General features: G+C 49.9%; 1 protein-coding gene across 2 annotated transcripts; it reads right to left on the reverse strand.

Moving 5' to 3' along the window:
* Nucleotides 1-2,800: 2,800 nt before the first annotated feature.
* THAP4 (THAP domain containing 4) lies at nt 2,801-20,689 on the reverse strand. 2 transcript variants are annotated; one of them, XM_063408678.1, is made up of 6 exons: nt 20,531-20,689; nt 18,514-19,670; nt 7,009-7,168; nt 5,443-5,552; nt 4,476-4,579; nt 2,801-3,132 (listed from the first exon to the last, which is right to left on the reverse strand). In XM_063408678.1, the coding sequence occupies exons 1-6, from the start codon at nt 20,605-20,607 to the stop codon at nt 3,013-3,015; spliced, it is 1,728 nt and encodes a 575-aa protein (XP_063264748.1). In that variant the 5' UTR covers nt 20,608-20,689; the 3' UTR covers nt 2,801-3,012. The 2 variants fall into 2 exon arrangements, with proteins under 2 accessions (XP_063264748.1, XP_063264749.1); XM_063408679.1 differs by lacking the exons at nt 18,514-19,670; nt 20,531-20,689 and adding an exon at nt 15,418-15,555.
* Nucleotides 20,690-20,810: the final 121 nt, after the last annotated feature.

Genomic DNA, 20,810 nt, shown 5'->3' on the forward strand with positions numbered 1-20,810 from the left:
ACCTCCCTTAGCCCACTTTCCAACCCAACGAGGTGAGTTAGCACCAATCATCCATGTGGTGAGTTCCACTGGTTTCCCTGAATGAGAGCAAAGAGCTGAGGCACTTCTTTGGGAGAACAGATGCCACTAATAAGGCAGTAAATGAATCCATGTGCAACACTTTACAGCTGGGTTGTAATTACCTCTGCACTGCCAAAAGGGCCGACGCCAGAGCTGCACATTAATGACACATTAATGGGAGCGCTCATCCGCTCTCGGCTGGCTGCCTCCCCAGAGACCAGGGCTTTTATTTCATTTTTATTTCATTTTTGCACATGCCAAAACCACCATGCTCCGGTGGGACTCGCCTGGAGCCAGCACTGGGGTGGTTCCCATTGCTCCTCCTAAAAGCCCAGCTAAAAACCAGCAAGGCTGAGAGCAATTCCCAGCAAGTTGACATCGATTTGCAGCAGCAGGAGGACGGAAGCGGAGCATGGAGGACTGGCTGCGCTCCGGGGGCTGTGCCTGCACACACATCCCATGCCCCAGGTCACATTCAGCCATGGGGATGGTTGTGATCCAGGGTGTTTTTGCTGCCAAAGCACAGCAGACCTCCTGCCAGCGCTGTGGAGCCTCCACTGGATCAGCCTCTCGCTCCCAGCCTCTCCCAGCCGTGACCCCTCTTTGGCCACAGCTCCATCGTGGTGCTGCCTTGGCACTGCTGTGGGTGCTGCAGGCTGCCCTCTGTTCCCAAGGAGAACCTGGCTGCTCCTCAGTGGGGAAGGCATTCCAATGCCCTGGCAAGCAAGGACACGTGCCTGGTCTGCCAGGGGAAGAAATCCCTCCTGCCTCTTTCCTCCATGCCCCAAAGACACGGTTTGGATCCCTGCCTCTGGGCAGTTCCCATGAACTTGGCTCCTTCCAAGGGATCTGTTGCAGACAGCCTGGGGCCTCAACAGGAGGCTGCTGCTCGGGGGGAGCCGCTGGGAAGTACCAAAGAGCCACCAGGCTTGCCAGGCTTTTCCCACCTACTCCTCCATGAGATTTCCCTCTGTCCCCGGGGCAGGTGGCACTGTAAAGCTGTGGTCACCCTGAGAAGCCTCGGCTCCCTGACTGGGGCAGACACAGCCCCCAACACCCTTGATGCCAATGCTTGAGGGCTATTCCTGGGAAACAAGGTCTGCCAAGGCAGCAGGGAGGGGGGGCAGAAGCTCAGGCCCAATGCCAGGAGAAGTGCAGCCACCTGGGTCATGGAAGGGGGTGGAGCAGGGTGGCAGTGAGGGTCTGGCACCCTTTGGGGCACACCTGTCAGCCACCACACAGCTCCTGGGGGTGCCCCAGAATGGGGAAGGGCTCTGGGCTTATTCAGAGGACACCCCTGAATAGGTCTATCCTGGCTGGGGCCACCTCTCCCACACGCAGTGCCCTTCAGCTGGTGGCTGTGCCAGGGCTGCCTCCTCCAGCCCAGAGAGACTCCCCAGAACTGCGGAGCTGTTGTGGGGCAAGGAGAAGAGGGTCTGCCCACAATCTCCATCTCAGTCTCTGTCCTCACTCTGGCCCTCAGGAAGAGCAGACACTGCTCCCTTAGGAATCTGCTGAGAGATCCAGGGAGCTCTCCCTTTCCTCTTCTCTTTCCGGGCTGCATCCCCACAGTAATAGGCAAAGCAGCACAGAAGCAACCCCTCTTCCATTTTCAACATCCACATTGCTCCCTCTGCACCAGTTCTTCAGCCTTATCCCACCCTCTGCCCAAGTTCCCACGGCTGTATCCTTCCCTCTCCCACAGCTCCTGCTCCCCCAGTCCTGCAGTAATGAGCTTGCCTTCCACTTGTGCCACTCAGAGGCTCCTCGACCTCTCGTGGGACTCAAAGGCTCCTCAGTCACTGCCAGAACTCAGAGGTTCCTCACTCACAGCACTCAGAAGAGCCTCACACACTGGTAGCACACAGACTCCTCGGACACTGGCAGCACTCGCTCACTGACCCACTCCCTGCTAGTGGGTCACAGTCCCAGTGCTGTGGCAGTACCCTGTGCTGGCGTTTGTAGTTACCCACTGCAAGTGAGAGATGATGACTCTGGTGCCATCACAGGGCTCTGAGGGGCACACCCAGGAGCTCCCCATCCACAGAGACAGACCCTGTGGCACAAAGCCCACCTGGCAGTGGGCTGCACAGCTCAGTGTTCACCTCAGCTCCCCTCAAGAAAGGCCCTGCTGGGCTGGGGTGTGCTGCTGTTACACTCCCAGAGTGACTGGGGCTGGCAGGGAGCTCCAGAAGTCAGTGGCTGCTGTAGTGCTGCAGGCCAGCAGTGATCCAAGTCCTTTGCCTCTCTCATTGCTGAGGGGCTCAATGAGATTTCATGAAGGTCAAAGGCTGCATCCTGATTCCAGAGTTGGACATTGCTTAGACTGAGCCCCAGTGTTAGCATTTCTCTTGCTTGTTGGCTCACAGTTGTCCCCCAAACTCTTGTGATATTCTGCACTGAAGCCCGGCCCTGACCTCCCACACTGCAGCAATTCCCTTCAAACTGCTGGACAGCACCACTGGGATCAGGGCCTGTGACAGTTTCCTCTGTCCCAGAGCAAGATGTAGGTGCTCCCTCTTGATATTTAAGCCAAGTTTCACTGGACAGGCTCTGGAGTTCTCAGGGTCTTTCCCTGCAGTGCAAATCCATTCCAGAACCTGCAGCTCCCCCAGTTATTCTGGTTGTGCAGAAGTCTGGGTCTCCAACCCAACACCTACTAAGGAACAGGGAGCACAAAGCCCCTCTGCCAGCAGCAGGCGGCACACACTACCCTGCAGTCACGCCAAAGACACAGCCATAAAAATAAAAGCTTTTTATTTATTTTTTTTATATACCATTACAGAAACATCTGAGTAACATTCTCAACAGGACGAGCAGCTCCGGGGCCCAGGGGACGAGCGCAGGCAGCCGGCTCCAGGGTCTGCCATGCCTGCTCCTGAGCTGCTGCTGCACTTGGTGCATGATGTCCTTGCTCCCTGCCCTCAGCGAGGAGACCTGGCACTCCCGGTGTCAGGGTGTCACCTTCTTGTAGGTAATGTGTAAGTGCTGAGTCATGGGCTGCGTAGTGGTTGCCATTGAGACAGTTTGTTCGAGTTTCCCATCGGAATTGAGCCTGAATTTTCTGGTAATCTAAAGCAGGGGTAGGAAAAGAAATAAGGAAATTAAGCAATGAGCGTCCACAAGCTGAATCCCTTACCTGTGCTTTCTTCCCTTTGCCATCCACGTGCCTGCTGTCAATGCACCGCCAAGAAAGGATATCCTCTCTACAGTGGGCAAATAACCAAGGAGGTTTCTCTCCAAAAGAAGGCAGCCCTCTCCACAATACCAGCTCCAACCCCACTATCTGTGGAACAAGGCAGGTTCACAGAATCATGGAATTAACTAAGTTGGAAAAGGCCTTTGAGACCATCAAGTCCAGCCTATGACCTAACACCATCTTATTAATGAAACCATAGCACTGAGTGCCACATCCAGGCTTTTCTTAAACACCTCCAGGGACGGTGACTCCCCACCTCCCTGGGCAGCCCATTCCAGTGCCTTATCATGCTGTGAAGGATTTTTTCCCAATGTCCACCCTGAACTTCCCCTGGTGCAGCTCAAGGCTGTCCCCTCTTGTCCTGTCACTGGTTGCCTGGGAGAAGAGACTAACCCCCACCTGACCACACCCTCCTTTCAGGTGGTTGCAGAGTGTGATGAGCCCTCCCCTGAGCCTCCTTTTCTCCAGGCTAAACAATCCCAGCTCCCTCAGCTGTTCCAGACCCTTCACCAGCCTTGTTGCCCTTCTCTGGACACATCCAAGCATCAAAATGCCCTCCTTAAACTGAAGGGCCCAGAATTGGACACAGCACTCGAGGTGCTGTCCTGAGCACAGGGGAAGAATCACTGCCCTGCTCCTGCTGGCCACACCATTCCTGATCCAGGCCAGGAGCCAGTGGCCTTCTTGGCCACCTGAGCACACTGCTGGCTCATGTCCAGCAGCCACAGATGGGAAAAGAGCCCAGAGCAAGGTCTGAATGCTCTGAAAAGCAAGAGAGCAAGATCTGCAGGTGTTCCTGAAATATCCTCATGAGCCCCAATACTGACCATACCTTAAATGTGCATCCTTATACTGCAATCAATCCGGAAAACCAGCGTTAATAACTACTCCCATTGCCACAAAAGAATATTTAGCCAAGACTTTCCCAGCTTCTTCCCTAAAAATCTGCTACTGGCCATTCTGGAGACAGGATTCTGGGTTAGCTGGTCTGATCCAGCCTGTCAGTTTTTATCATAATGATCCCTCTGGGTTTTTTAATGTACAAAATCTCCTCTGAAGGCTCTTATAGAAAGAATATGCCAGGATGCTGTGCAGTATTTCCAGGAACTCCTGATGGCACTCTGTAATTAAAGCATGCTAAATAACATATCCTCTCAGCTAGACTCCTCCTGGGGCAAGCAGTGCCATGGGAATGGCTCACTCAGGGTGCACTCACCTGCTCTACATGGGGCTTCTTGGCAAAGGAGATCCTGGCTATGGAGTGAGAAGCTATAGACAGCTCTTGTCCATTCACCTCCCCTTCCTCCACCTCCACCAGACCTAGAGAAAAGCAAGGGCACACATGTTATTAGGTTACAAAGGTTATTTAAGCACATCACAATTATTATTTTGGCCTTTCAGAACTTAGAAGAGGGCTTATAAAAAGAGAAAAAGGGACTTTTTACATACTCAGGTAAGGATAGGACAAGGAAAAAGTTTTTAATCTGTAAGAGGAGAAACTTAGGTTAGATATTAGGAAGAAATTCTTCCCTGTGAGGGTGGTGAGGCCCTGGCACAGGTTGCCCAGAGAAGCTGTGGCTGTCCCATCCCTGGAAGTATTCAAAGTCAGGTTGGATGGGACTTGGAATAACCTGGTCTAATGGAAGGTGTCCTTGACCATGGCATTCCTTCCAACCCAAACCATTCCATGCTCTGTTAGGCTACTTAACAGACCAGCACTCCCTGTAAAGAATGGTTTTATTTGCTCTAGCACTATTGACAACTGCAGATCCACACAACCTCAGACATGGAATGCTGCTCACAAAAATGCAGCCAGACTCATTCACACCGTGTGGGATGAGTATCACAGCACAACTGGCACTCTCCCCTTCAGCACCTGTCCTTTGAGATGCAAATTTAAGCATCAACTGGGGTTTAACACTTTCACATATAATAATTGAGATGTGGTTGTCTCTCATCCAGTCCTCATAGGTAAGAAGTACCAAGGTGCTACATCCACACACTCATTTAGGAGTTCTCATTTAGGAACCACTGTGGGTCCAGTGCCAAAGAGCAGCGATTCCGACAGGGAAAATTAATCCAGTAAAACTGTGAGAGGTGCAAGAACTTTCTGGAAAAGTGCAGAAATGGCCCAGCAGGGTGAGGAGCTCTTCTCTTCCCCAGTGAGGGTATCAGGGGTGTACCTGTGTTCTGGGCACTGATGAAGGCCACCTTGTTGGTGTCAGGTTTGAGGCGGATGAACCCACATTCCCGGTGCATGGGCTTCCTGGTGTCCGGATGGAAGGCGTTGAACCTGAGGGGAAATCAGAGCACAGAGCCTGATGTGTTTTGCATTCAGAAGATATTTTTGGGTCTGGTTTCCTCTTATTTAACCAGATGAGTGCCTGCAGTACTCTTTGAAGAGTAAAAGACTGACAACACTTCATAGCTGAGAGATGTAAACCTGGAAAAATACAGTTACTTTACAGAGGCACAGCTATTTCTTAGAGCTGGAGTTAAGTCTTTAAGTTCAAGCTTTTGATTTTCCACAGCCCCTGGGTCTTTCTCAGAACTAGCTCAGAAATCTCTCAGGAACTCAGATGTTTCACAGATGGTGAAGCCACATGTGTCTCAAAAACTTCCTTTTTCTCAAATGAATATCTAGAATTACTGTATCATCTTTATTTAGCTTTTACACCTGGCAAAGTTGGTTTTTTTGTATATTCCTTGCTGTAGGAAACAACAGAGCAGACATATTTCTACCATCACCCCTTCAAAAAGACAAAAAGTTCAGCTCAGACCCTTATTTATTCTTCAGGAGGACTTAAGAACTGTAGGTTTGGTCACCCATACCATCAGTGATTATAGTATCAAAGGAGAAAAACTTAAATCAGGCAGCCTTCAGTGCTTGGAGCATTTAAGGGATACAGGAACTGTCTTTTAAGAGCCACTGCTCCAGGAGCCAGGGAAGCACAGGGTGTCTATCCTCCAAAACTGCTGCCTATTTTCCTGGTGCTTCCTAAAGCTCAACAGTTCACAGCTGTGCAACTCCTTGGCACAAAGAAAAGGAGGGAAAAAAAAAGGTGACTCAAATATTCAACTGTTCACAAGCTGGGAAGGGAGGTGCAGCCAGAGCAAGACTGTCAGAGCTTTGTTTCATTTGGAAATCAGACTAAAGCAGTCCCAGGCTGAGCTGGCAGCTCCATCACACTCCAGGAATACAGGGCATCTCTCACACAGCACTTCCACCTTGTAATTCTTCTTTTCTTGGTTTTCAAAGCAACACCCTTTCTAACAACTCACCCTGCCCAAAAGAACACTGGAGAAGTACTGAGCAGTAGCCAACTTGTCACTTCCCTCCCTCTGGATTTCTTCTGATTTCTCTTAGAACAACCACTTGAAGCCAAAGCAAGTAGTTAAGCCACCTGCCTCCTATTCCATATGGTTTGATAAGCACTAATTTTTCTCAGATTTTTCACAGTGGTGAAGACTGAAGACCACAGCTTAAAATGGACAAATTTGGTAGCCATGCTATAGCTCCTTCATTTATTCTAAGCGGGAATTTCACCAAGAATGCCAATTAATCACAAGGCTTCAAGGAAAATGAAAGTCAGACCATGCAGTCACATCCTACAACATCCATCTCGTTTGGTAGGTGAAAATTTGTGCACTTTGCCACTGGAAAAGAAACCCAACTAACAAATCAGCCTGGAGCCACGCCTGCTCCAATCCAACAGCTGCTGCCAACACAGACAGAGCCCCTGACTTACGAGAAGTTGAGCATGGGCTGCCCCACGTGAGAGATGTGCACCTCTTCCAGGTACTGGAAGGGCTTCATCGTAGGGAAGGTGCCGTCCCCCGGCGGGTCCGAGAGCCAGGTGCCCAGCATCCAGGAGAGGGGCTCCATCACAGGGTTCAGCTGGGGAGTCTCTGTGGAGGAAAAGGAACAAGGAAAACTCAGGGATCTGTGCTCTGCAGGTTGCTGTGAGCCGCCTCCAGCTGGCTGGAGGTGAACACAAAGCACCTCAGAAATGGCTCAACACCACAGCAACGCTTTTCTTCGAGCAGTGCCAGCTCCAAAGTGGGAGATGGGAACAATGAACAGTCATGGAAAGTGGGTCTGTTTCCAAACCAGCTCTCAGCCATACACAGAACACTCTTGCAGGTGATCTATTTCTGATTCCTCTCTGTAGCTTCATCTGAAAGAAAAGCCCCCTGCCATCTACATGCAGGGAAGGTGACTGAAACCTCAGCATAAGAATAATCATTAAATGATAATGAAACCTCTAATGCTCTGGGTTAATCTTTCTCAAGCACTATGTACATAGTGTTCCTGTTTGTCTAAGAGGCCAAGGAAATGAGTCCTCATTTCAAAAGAAAATCAGGCTGTGTTCATATTCAAGATCAAAGCTTGGCTATAGTATTTTTAAAAGGTTAACAATGGCCTGAACTTGTACAAAGAGACAAGCAAGGATCATTCAGAAGTTGTTCTACTAAGGCCTTGGACTAAGATAAACATTTTAAAAAGACTTGGGTGCCTGTAAGGTAAAGAGTAAATGGAAGGGAAAGATACTTCCCTTTATCACTGCAGTTAAGAAAAAGCAACCAAGGTCTGTTTCACAAAGTTAAAACTTCTTTAACAAATCATTTTACAGAACCACAGAATAAGCTGAGCTGGAAGGAACCCACAAGGATCATCAAGTTCAACTCCCTGTGCAGGACCATTCCAAAGAGTCACACCATGTGCCTAAGAACATTGTCCAAATGCCTCTTGAACTCTGTCAGGCTTGGTGCTGTAGGAGAGCTTTGATAAACAGTTTTGCATTTTACTTTCAGAGATTGTGACCTGAAAAAAACACACCAGGAAAATGGAGACAGACAATCTAAAGACATGTGAAGAGCAGAGCAGATCCACCAGGGTGTAAGTAGGGAAAGCAAAACATCACCTATGGGACGTTGGGAAAGATGGATTCCCACACAAACAGGGTGCCTGCTACTCTCAGTAGTTTGTTATGCAGACAAATATGGCTGAAGTAAGCTTAAAGCATGTCCTCCTCCCCCTCATGGGATAAATATTTCATACTGGCAAGGTGGGCGTTCCAGGGGGGTGTTTTCCACACCTAGTGAGATCAAGAATACAAGAACAAGCTGCCTGTCTGGCTGGTCTAAAAGGCACAGACTCAACTGCAGGGAGAAATCACGACCCAAAAGGGTAAGGCTGTAGCCAAAATTTACTTGACCAGTCTGAGTTTAGCTGTGCTCTTTATGAAATGTCAGGCTAAAAGACTGAGCAAAGAGGAAGGACAGTCCACACCTGAAATGCCAAAGGAGAAGGAACAGCAGCTTTCCTGGATAAGAGACCACTTGTGGTACTCATTCTCCCACAAGACAGCAGGTTTTAAAAGCAGCAAAGTGCTGCTACTTGCTTTGCTTTATCCTGAAGTATTTTGCAAGGGAAGCAACATGAGGAAACATGAGAGCTCACTAGGAAATCAGTGATAAAGGTCTACAGCATCAGAGACAGGATCTGCAGAACAGCCTGTCAGAATGTTCAGTCCCCAGCAGCTTGCCCAGGACTTGGAAAGGGATTCCCACAGTCTGTCCAGCAGTGTCAGTGCACTGGCCAGTATTTCCTTGTACTCACCTTTCCAATTCCATGAGGAGAACACACAGTTCTCTGGGGAAGGAGCGTGCTGCTCCTCCCTCCAGCTGATGTTTGCCTTTCACTCTCTGCTGCATTTCTTTCCAAGCTTTTTGCAGGCTCATCTCCCACGATGGAAGTGAAAAGCAAAGCTTTGCAAAAGCTGCAGGAGCCTGCAGCCTGGGCTGCTGCTGCCCTCTCCTGGGTCAGCATCCCAGGAGCAGGACAGCTTCTGTCACCACAGTGCCCTTCTTTTTTTCTGCTTGCATTTCAGGAAAAGCATCAAAACAACAGATGAAAGGAATGGCTTTAGCCATTCTCACTCTTCAGACTTGATTACAAATCAAGAGAAGCCAAGTGATCATTTCCAGCACCCCCAGCTTGACCCCACTGCCTTGCTGTGCAGCATCCAGCCTGGCTGGAGGTGCCTGCCCTGATGGTCTCACTTCCAAAGAGCTGGAATTCCAGCCAGCTCAAAAGTGAAGATGTAACTGTACAGCCTGAAGTCTCTGGCACGTGGGCAAACAACACGGCCAAGTGATCATTGTTACTTTTCTAAACTACCTAGATGGCAGCAAAGCTAAAGAGTTCTTTGGTTCTCACGTGGCTTGGAAAAGTTGAGAGCAGCAGAAGAGAATAAGGACTGGGAACTCAGTGAAGTGCAGGTAAGTACAGACATCCTGATCTCATCCCATGCAGTGCTCTCCTTACCTTCAGTGCTGGTCTCTGACTGGTGGACTAAGACTTTTTTCCTTCCTGGCTGGAAGGCTGGGCTGGGAGAGTGGAAAAGCAGGAGGGGAGGCAGATAGGAGAGTGTCTGATTGAATCCATCCCGAAAAACCCAGTCATTTGAAAAGCAATTTGCTCTATTATATTTTGGTTGGGGCAGGTAGATGAAAGACTATTGTAGCAACAAGAAGTTCTTTGCTGAGTTGCTTTGTTGCAAATTTCAGGTTTGTAGATACAGTCACTGTCAAGAGAAACTCCTGACACTGATAAGGAGCCTGTACATCCCTTTTTAAAGGTCTAAACTCCTAGCACATCACTTCTAAAAAACTTACTAATGCAGCTTAAAAGGTAAGTGTATGATGATATCAAGAATACAAATGACATCTGAGAATTTGCTGCACAAGAGATCCTGGTCACCCTTCTGCACCCTTAAAGCTTCACCCTCAGAGGGGTCCTCTTAATGCTGATTCTCTTGCATTCATATGCACAGTTCCTCTTTTACCTACTAACAGGGAAGCTCTCTTTGCATCCTCTTTCTTAACAAGGACATTCCTGGAGTCACCCTCTCCTGTGCTTTCTGGAAGCCATTAGGGATCCAGCATCTCCCAGACCCCGTTCCTCTACAACCTGGTGTAGTGGAAGGTGTCCCTGCCCATGGCAGGGGGGTGGAACAAGATGAGCTTTAAGGTCCCTTCAGCCCAAACCATCCTGTGGTTCTACAAAATCTCACTGAAATCAGCCACAGCACTTAGGAGTTGTAACACTTTGGGAGACAAAACCACACACCCACAAGCAACCTGATCACCTTGATCTCCTTCTTTCAGGAAGCCATTCAAGACACAACCACCGTGCCCCTGAGCACACAGGTCAGTTCCATTTCACCACCTGACCCCACTCCAGATAGACTGTTCCTACATATTTTCCATTCCCAGAGAGTTTACAAGTCAAATCCCACCCTGCATTGTAACACAGTCAGCCTGGAACTGGCTGTCCAGGCTTTGCTACAGGAGATACTGAGTTCTCCCTGCCTTGAGACAAACCAGACAGAGCAGCTGAACAGCCCCCTCGGGCCATGTCTACACAGCTGGCGTGGCTCTCAAGTGGGATCCCTGGCACAGAAAGCTAAGCTGGCACGAATTCCTACACAGCTTTATCAGTGAGTGGCCAGCTGGTTGCTAACAAGGCAGCTAACCTGTTTCCTTGAGCTGGGGAACACTTCCAGCAGAAAGCATGAGAAAAAAAAAATTAAAAAACCAAACCAAACCAAAAAAAAGACCCCAAAACCCCCCCCAAAACAAACACAAAAAAAACCAAACCCAAAACAAACATACCCCCCCCCCAAACAAATCCCCACACAAAATCCCTGAGTCTTCAAAGTGTGGGGTCTGCAGCATCAACTGGGCAGTTCCCTGAAGTTCTTCCTTCAGCACAGTTGCTCACTGGGATTAAATCATCATCACCATCATCAAGGTTCTGGTAATTAAGGAGCAGCCTCACACGACATAGTCTGTCCATACTTAAGTACAGAGGGTGGCTTTATACTCTGCTGCTCTGCCCTGAGAGTTGCACCCCTTCAGGTACTTTGCTGATGCTCTCCCCAGTAAACCAGTAAAACAATCCTGCCACTGATGTGCACTGGCTCCATCACAGAATATCTTTGAGTTGGAAGGGACCTGTCAGGATTGAGGCCAGCTCCTGGCCCTGTGCTGGAGAGAATTGTCTGAACACTGCTTGAACTCAGGCAGGCTTGGTGCTGTGATCCCCGCCCTGGGGAGCTGTTCCAATGCCCAACCATCCTGTGGGTGAAAAACCTTTTCCTGATATCTGACCTGAACCTCCCCAACTCAGCTTCCTGCCATTTCCTTCAGTTCTGTCACTGGTCACGAGAGTGAAGAGATCAGTACCTGCCCTCCACTTCCCTGTGTGAGGATGGTAAGAGCACAGTGACGTCTGACCTCAGTCTCCTCTCCAGCTTGAACAAACCATGTGCCCTCAGCCACTCCTCCTAAGGCCTCTCCAGACCCTTCCCCAACTTCAAGGCCTCCTTTGGACACTCTCCAATACCTTAATGGCTTTTTTATACTGTGGTGCCCCAGCCTGCCCCCAGACCTTGGGGTGAGGTTGCCCCAGTGCAGAGCAGAGCAGGACAATCCCCTCTCTGGCCCATCTGGCAGTGCTGGGCTGATGCCGCCCAGGACCAGGGATGTCCCTCCTGGCTGCCAGGACACTGCTGGCTCCTACTGAACTTGCCATGGACCAGGACCCCCAGGTCCCTTCCACAGCTGGTCTCCAGCCCTAACCCTAACCCCGTGCATACACACAGCCAGGGCTGGCCTGTCCTAGGTGCAGAACCCAGCACTTGCCCTTGCTAAACCCCACAGCTGGTGATTGTCCATCTGATATGTCAAGGTTTCTCCACCCTTGAGGGAGGTGACAGCTCCTCCCAGTTTGGTGACAGCTGTGAACTCACTTAGACTTCCTTCAAGTCCTGTGGCTAAGTTGTTAACGAGGATGTTGAAGAGAACGGGGCTGAGGATGGAGACCTGTGGAACCCCACCAGGGAGCAGTGCCAGCCTGGAGCCACCCCAGTCACTGTCACCCTTATGCCTGACCCATGAGCCACCTCCTCACCCATCATGTAACACAGTTATCCAGCTGTGGGCTGGACATTTTGTCCAGAAGGATCCTGTAAGAGACAGCACCAAAAGCTTTGCTGAAATCCATAAAGATTCCACCTCCCAGCTTTCCTGGATCAACCAGGCAGGTTACCCTGTCATAGAAGGAAATCAGGTTTGACAAGACTTTCCCCTCAGGAAGCTGTGCTGGCTGTGACTGACATCTGCATTGTCCTCTAGGTGTTTTTCAGTGCTTCCCAGAATAATCTTTTCCATGATTTTACCAGGCACTGAATTGGGACTGACAGATCTGTTGTCTCTGGAGTTGTCCTTAAAAATCAGGACAAGACTTGCCAGCTTCCAGTCAACCTCTGTGGATTCCCAAGACTGCTCAAAAATCAATCATTGAGAGAGGTAATGTAATGACATCAGCAGCTCCTTGAAGATTCTTGGATGAATCCCATCAGGCTGAATCTCCACAGATTTGTAGGGATCAAGCTGGGGCAGCAGATCCTGCACAACTTCCAGTTCAACTGGGAGTTGATCATTCTCATAGTCATGGTCCTCCAGCTCATGGCACTGAGATCCATCATCCATTTGAAGAGAGACAAAGAAAGCATTAAACACCTTTGCCTTGTCCCTGTCCTTTTTTGTGAGGTGATCATCCTCATCCTGGAACAGGCCAACGTTTGTTCTTCCCACGTCATCTGACCTTGCTTCCACTGGGCATACATCTTCCTCTTCCATCTTCTTTCCAGGAGACACCCCTGGCCAGCCAAGCCAGCCTCACCTGCTTGACTTCTGACATTTAGGAATTGCTGTTCCTGTGCCCTTAGGAGATGATTTTTAAAAGTGACCAGCACTGTTAGACCCCAGCACCTGCAAAAACCTTCCCCAGGGGACCTTACTCACTAATTCCCTGAGCAGCCTGAGGTTTGCTCTCATGGCCAGAGCTGAGGTTTTTCTGGCACTTTTCCTCCTGTCACCAGAGATTTTAAACTCGATGGCTCTGTGGTCGCTGTGGCCAAGTTGCCCCCAATGTTCACTTTGCTCATGAGATCCTCTCTGTTGACAAGCAGAAGATCAAGACCATCTTTCCAAGTCAGCTCCCTGAGGACCTTTCCATAAAGTTCTCATGCAGGTGTTTTTAGGAACCTTCTGGCCTGGGTTGTACCAGCTGTGGAATGCTCCCAGTTAATTTCTGGCAGGTTGAAGTCCCCTGGGGCAGCTGACTTGGAATCGTCCCTTAGTTCCACAATGAACAACTTGCCAGTGTCATTGTCCTGGCTGAGAGGTCCGGAGCAGACTCCCACAGTGAAATTTGCATTATTTGTTTGTCCCTTGATTCTTATCCAAAGGCTCTCAACCGTGCCATTGCTCCAGACACTCCAACCCTTCTATTACACACAGTGCCACCCCTCTGCCTCTCCTGCCCTGCCTATCCCTCCTGAAGAGCCTGGATCTGCCCATCAGGGCACTCCAGTCACAGGGAAAACTCCACCAGTGATGTCAGATGCCAAAGTTTTGAGCTCCTCACTGGTCCCTCCTGCTGGGTGTATCACCCAGAGACATTTCTAGTGTGGTACATTGTAGCCAACACCAGGTGAAGCAGACTGAGGGATCCCATTAGTGCTCCTCTCCTAAGTTCAGGCACTCCAGCCCCTTGCTCATCACTGGTGACCCTGGCTTTGTCCCTTTCTCCTTTCCAAGCTAATTTAAGGCCCTATCAACAAGTCCTACCAGCTCCTGTGCTAGAACTCTCTCTCTCAAGAAAGATGCATCCCACCAGGTGTCAGCAGATCAGCTGTTGAACAGATCATCCCATCTCTGCTCCAAAAGCTGGGAATGTGGTTATATTCACAAATGTTCATACTATAGACGCAGTATTTATAGCCAAGTGCCAAGGTGGTAATGCTTCAGTGCCTGTAGTCACTGCCAGAGTTCTGCTTTACAAAATACAGAGAAAACAGTTTTAAAATTATACTCTATTATGAGAAAGCAAACACCCTACCTGAGCTCAGTCTTTCTCTCGAGTTTTCCTTAGTTTGCTGTTTCATCACTTCCTAGCTGCTAGCTGGGTTTTTGTTGTGAGTCATTGCCGACTCACTGCAAAATTAAATGCTTAATGCACAAACTCTATAGACTGTTAGGTAAAAAACCCTAGAAAGAACAAGACCATCCCACTGAAAAAAAACCCCATCAGCAGTGCAAAAAGTCTTGTTTCCTCCCTTCCAACTGCCTTTCTCTCCAAGGGGGAGGTCAAAGAGCCACCTTCCTCAACCAAGTCCCAAAGCTGGCCAGCCTGCACACTCACTGCTCCCATGTTGAACACAAAACAATTCACCTCCCAGCCCAGTGTTCAGGCCACAGTGGAGTCTTACCCAGCCTCTCTCTTCACGATACCTTCTGCCATGGATTCAGCCCCTGTGCACACATATTCTTACTCCTTATCTCACTCTCAGTTTACTTTATAGCTTCCTTGTTCTTTGTAATGCCCACTCTATGGATGAGCTTTCTACCCTGGCCATTCCCATCCCAGACAGGGCATCAAAAAAACCACAAGCAGCACCTGCTGTCTCAGAATAAAAGCAGTGTTTTTCCAAATTCTAGCTCCAAGTTAACATGCAACTGCCAGGCTAGCAGTGCCTGCTCTGGTGGAGGCAATTTCCCTGACAGCACATCTCTGTGACATTACACACGTTTCATTTTCAAGCTGAACTGGACACCAGCCCGTGGCTGGTCCAGTCCTTCTCAGACAGGTGAAATCACAGCTCATCCATCCATGCACAACCCCACTTCTCATTGCTACTCATGTTTTCTGCAACATGAATGGGCAACACCACTTCAGGCCCCACAGACCAGGCCTCAGAACTCCACCTCATTAAATACTCTGTCCTTCTGCTTGCTCCAAAGTTTGCCAACTATGCTTTATTTGCATATAAAAAGTACTGCAAATGACCCCATTTCTACACTGGCTTTGCACAGCTATTCAAAGACAAATCCAAGCCAGATTTCCTGCAGATTCCTAACCATTTTTCACATGAACTCATTTTGCAAACTATCCTGCCTTTAATATGACCTTCACAAAAACAGACACGCAGCATGGAAGAGGCTACTCATACCCCAAAACAGCTTAATTCTAAGAGCTTCACCCCTCTGATGAACACAGAAACTTGAATCCCATGGAATCCTACCTGTGTTTGCTCCAGGCCCAGCCATATTCGCAGATATTTTGCTGTTTGCTCTACCTGCAGCCCCCCCTGCCCCCAAAAGTGCTTTGCGCAGGGTGGTAAGATGGCTATGAGGGAAGTGAGCTCACGTTTGGGTAAGATACCGACCCTGCTGCCTGCTGGGAGATGTAGTTTTAAACCGGACCAAACTGGGGCACGGCGAGAGGAGGTGATGTTGTGGAAGGAGCTGCTGGGATCTCCTGTCTGGGCGAGCACAGCTGATGCAGCAGAGCTGCGAGAGCTCCGTGCAGAACAAGGTGGTCAGACAGTGCTTGGGTGGCAGAGGACAGCGCTGTCAGAACGGCCATGCCTTCCCCAGGACACATCCCTGGCTGCTTGCTGGCTCTCCCTCTTTATCCCAGTGCATCCTGTCATCCTCCAGAGCTACATCTAACCCTGTCCTGCCTGGTACACCGTGCCTAACCGCGCTCATCTGCAACAGCATTGCTCAGCCTTTGGTCCATGCACCTCATGAAACAGAAGGAAATATTTTCCTACCAAATATTTTCCTACCAAACAAACCCCTAAATTCAACGTTTAGATGGAAAAGGCCACCATGGCAGCTGTGCTGTGCTGGAGAAAGCCTGGGGCTTCTCCCAGACCAGTCGATCTCCCTGGTAAGACAGGTTGGGAAACACCACACAAGCACACGGTGACAGCTGGAGCTGGGAGCCACTTGCCCAGCCTGAGTCACCCGGCCCCAAGCGTGGCTGGCAGGCAGTGCTGTGCAGCACTCCTGCAGAAACCTGCTCCTCCCTGCTTGCATACAGCCAGCAGAAATTCACTTGTCTCATTAGAGGAAAGGATGTGAGAACTAGCGCTGAAATGAAGCTCTGCTGAGTGGGTGTGAGCCTAAAGTTCATTTTTTGAGCTCAGGATTTTGTGGAAGCAGCTGAACGTGAGGGATGCAGACAGGTAACAACGTGCATGGTTGGTCCAGTCAGGCACTTACACTCAAGGAACTGCATTTAGCAGGAAAAAATATGCAGGCTCAGGTTCACAGCTAAAACCATCACCTCAACCACACATCAGATGAGTCGGGACAGCTGAGACATGGCTACTAACAAAGACTATTATTAACCTAATGTGTTACCTGACTGTACTTTTATGAATATGAAAAACCTTTCTTAGCTTTGTATTGCAGTAAAACTCGGTGTCTGGGCACGAACCAGACTCTGCCTGGCAGCAGCTGGCTGCACTTCATCAGCTGTTTTGACTGTCATAAACCATCACTATGAGCACACAAAAAAGAGTCCAAAATCAGGCTAAAAAAAGAAAAAAAAAAAAAAAAAAAAAAAAAGCCAGTCAGCCACCAACAAACTCTTTAAAAACTTCCCAGCCAAAGGATTCCATATAAACTTCCCAAGCTACAGTTGCCAAAATGGTTCATTTTCACACACTGATCTCCAGTTTTGTTGATAAAAGAGGGTGGAATGGGCAATGAATTGGTTAATTCATTAAGAAAAATTACGTTTTCCCTTATAAAATAGAGTATGTAACTCATATATTAAGAATATCTTTTACACGAACATAAAATTTTCACTTCTCAAAGACATATGTATAAAAACACTAATCTTGGGGAAAAGGAGAAAAATCATAGCGCTTACCAGAATAAAGAAAAACATCCTTAAAGATACTCTTTCTGCAATTAGTATCTCAGTGAAGGCATTCCAACAAAGGCAGACACCTTTTTAAATACATATATAAATAAATATTTCATATATGTGCATAAAGATAGAGATATATATGAATGACGACTATGGAACCCTAAAATTGAATTTAGTTATTTTCTTTAGTTTGACACCTAAACAACACAAAAATGCAGACCAGAAGACTATGCTGATTCCCCAGGGGAAAATTTTTGCCCCCTCTACCCAAATAAAAGTGTGAGTATTCCCATACTTTGAAAAATTAGCTACATATGGGAAAAGTAGTGGTGGGTGGTGACCTTCATGAATTTTGTTAGGGTCTATTTTTCCTCTTTCAGTGAGGAAGTTGGATGTGCTGCAACAGCCTGGAGAATGTGCCAGTCTCTGCCAGCATTACCTTTCTGACTGCCCAACAGCTCCAGAAGAAGCCATGAAGTTTTTCTCATAAAGGAAAGGTGAGGATTAGCCATCTCTCAAGAGAGACCCAACCCTCCACAGCTGATGACTTCTCCAAGTAAGCCCCACACACCACGAATCTTTCCCAAGGCAACCCAATGTTTTCTCAGCAGCCACACACACACCACCATTAGATGGTCCTCAGCTCTTGCCCTGAAATGCACCTTGCAACCACAGGCACTGTGCAAAAATTGTACACTAAAAGACACTTTTTTTTTTTTTTGCAAGAAGGGTTATGGCTCAATTTGACTTCTAGGTAACAAACTTTTTACACAACCTGATCTCTCCCTGAGTTCCCCTACGCTTTCAGGTGCTTAATTATTTTTTTTGTAATTGATAGAGAAGCATTTTCCATCATTCCCTGTTTTACTATGCTTATGGACTTCTTCTGCCTTCCAAGGGAGGAAAGCACCAAACCAAACACAGACATTTGTTCACCTCGATGTGCATCATGACATTGTCATATTTGATACCTCCCACCTCACATTTCCTGTATCCTGAGTACTGAGTGCACTATATGAAATCCAATATCAAAACTATTTCTTTTGCCAGTGAGGACAGTAATGGCTTTCCCAGATACCTGCTGCTAGGACAGCTCATTGACACACCAGAAAAAAAATCACAGGCATGCTCCAAAGGAAGAAGGAAAATCCTAACAGGGGCCACTGCATCACAAGCAAGTTACAATAACCTAGAAAGAAAAGAAATTCATCAAGAGAGTCACCTGCACAACCTAAATTCCCATTCCACATATTGGAAAATAGGGATGTAAGAAATAACTTGTGTGGCCACTGAGCGAATTCTTAAAACTGTATCCATTGGTCTTACACAAGCTGCTAGTTCTCCTTCCCTTTCTCATACCTTTTCCCCATCACAGCTTTAGAGCCTCCAACTCAAATGGCCCCTAAGAAAACAGGGAATTCCACCTGAGCGCAGCACCCCTGGGAATACTGACCACAGTCCTGGGATATCAGGCTGTTCAAGTAAGGGAAACTGTTCCGCTTCATCTCATCCAGCTTCTCCTTCAGCTTCCTGACTTGGCTGTCCGAGCGGCTGACCCTCTGCCTCAGAAGCTTCAGCTCGCCGTTCTTCTTCTCCACCTGCTCCCGCAAGCAGCACACCTGGCTCTTGCTCTGGCGGGAGGAGAAGCAGTACGAGTGCAGGGAGTCGATGAGCTTGCAGGCCCCCGAGGCCGACATGATCACCTCGTTGATGGACATGGGGTTGGCGTCCGTGTCCCCCTTGCGCCCCAGCACGGCCTCGGTGGCGGGCCGAGGGGTCAGGTCCGCCGGGGACGCCGACAGGCCCTGCGAGGGTTTCTGGGGGGTGGCGGTCAGGGACGACGTCGGGGACACTTCTGCCACGGCCTTGTCGTGTCCCAGGAGGTGGCTGCTGCAGCTCGGCTCCACGTCTCTCTTTGGCCTTTTCCTTTCTAGCTGCTCTTTGGGGAGAGACGGCCTCTCCCTGGCGTGCTTGGAGGAAAAGCTGTACGAGTGCAGGGAGCCGATGAACTTGCAAGCACCAGAGGCAGGAGGGGTGAAGTCGTCCACCGACACGCCGCTCCTGTCTGCCACCCAGCTCCCCGCCCAGCTGCCCCTGGCACAATCCTCCACAGGAGACCTCTCGGGCTTTTTCTGCGCTCCAGACTTTGCACCCAAATGATCCCCTAACGTCCTTCTCCGAGGGCTGTCCAGCTGGCTGTGGAGGGCCTTTTCCTCCTCGGACATCGATCCTATTTCCTCTTGCAGAGCGGCCTCCTCCATCTCCTTCGTCCCTTGCATCACCATGAGGTCTTGGCCAGGAGACGGGGCCCTGTGTGCTACCTCACCGCCTCCTTCCCGCGGGGCCTCCCCATCCCGCACCGCCACCGGCCTGGCTATTTTCCTTCGGCTCCTGACATACTCCAGCTTGTCGTGCTTCTTCTCCACAAGCTGGAAGATGGTAGGGACAGCGGTGGGCTTCAGCAACCGGTGCCGGTCTTCCAGCCGCTTGGAAAAGCTGTCTTTGGTGAAGTGCTCGCTGCAAAGAAAGGAATACTTGGTGGGAGTCCAGTTGTCTCTCTGAACAGCTTTCAGCCACTGAATTAGGCGTTTTGAATCCTTCAGAGGGAATCTAAAAAAGGAACAGACAAAACCCACTGAAAAATAAGCTGCATTTAGGAAATCAGAAGGGTTGGTACTTTAAGAACTATAGAACCATAGAATCACAGAACTGTTGAGGTTGGAAAAGACCTTTACGATGACCAAGGCGATGGCTAGGTTTAGGAGATTTTGGGGAAACTTGTGTTTTGGTAAGTTATACTCATTTACGAATTACATTACAATCACTTAAGAATTATTTCACTTTGGGCTGAAATATTTGATATTCATTCACTGCGTCAACAACTCCATTTCATAAAAAGCACAGGACTAAAAGGTGTTGTTTCCATTTTCATCAGCAATCGATTCATTTTTCTGTCAGCCCCACGAGGACCAGGCTGTCCACAAGGAAGGGGGACTTCACCACCACCAAAGCACCCAGCTCAGCCAACACGCTGCCCAGCGCTGCCTCCGTCACCCGGGCGCTGCCTACACCGGGTGTGTTTAATAACACTTAATTAGGTGTAGAAATGCCTGGAGTGGAAGAAAGCCCCTGAGCAGGGGAACCAGTCACTTCACCCGTTTGCAGTGGGACTCCCGGGACAGGGTCCTTCCCCGGGGACTCACCGCCGGCAGCATCCCCAGCCAGGGACGAGGCGGGGGACGGGCCGCGGGGGGCTCAGCCCGGGGGACAGGCCAGGGAGGGCCCGGGCCCCGCGGCAAGGGGCGCTCCCGCTGCCCGGCCGGGGCTGGACGATCCGGGAGCCCCGAGCCGGTTTCCCCTGAGGGAAACAAAGGGCAGCCGCTGCCGTGGCGGCCCGGCGGGGGGAGCGGGACAGGGGTGCGGGCGGCCCGGCCGCGGCACTTGCGGCGGGCCGGGCGGGCCGCCCTTACCTGTGGAAGGAGACGGCGCCGCGGCGCGCCTTGCCCTGCCGGTTGGAGCAGTTGGCGGCGGCGCAGCAGATCACCATCTCCGGCCGCCGCCGCCGCCCTCGGCCGGCCGGGCCCGCCCCGGCCCCCGCCCCGGCCCCGGCCCCGCCGCGCTGCCGTACGGCAAGATGGCGGAGCCGGGTCACCCCGGCCCCCCTCGCCGCTGGGGAAGGGGTTTCTGTACGGCACAACATGGCGGCCGCCACATGGCCGCCGCCATTTTGGCCGGGATGCAGCTGTACGG

Source organism: Prinia subflava, chromosome 11 (genome assembly GCF_021018805.1).
Source record: "Prinia subflava isolate CZ2003 ecotype Zambia chromosome 11, Cam_Psub_1.2, whole genome shotgun sequence".
Lineage (NCBI taxonomy): Eukaryota > Metazoa > Chordata > Aves > Passeriformes > Cisticolidae > Prinia > Prinia subflava.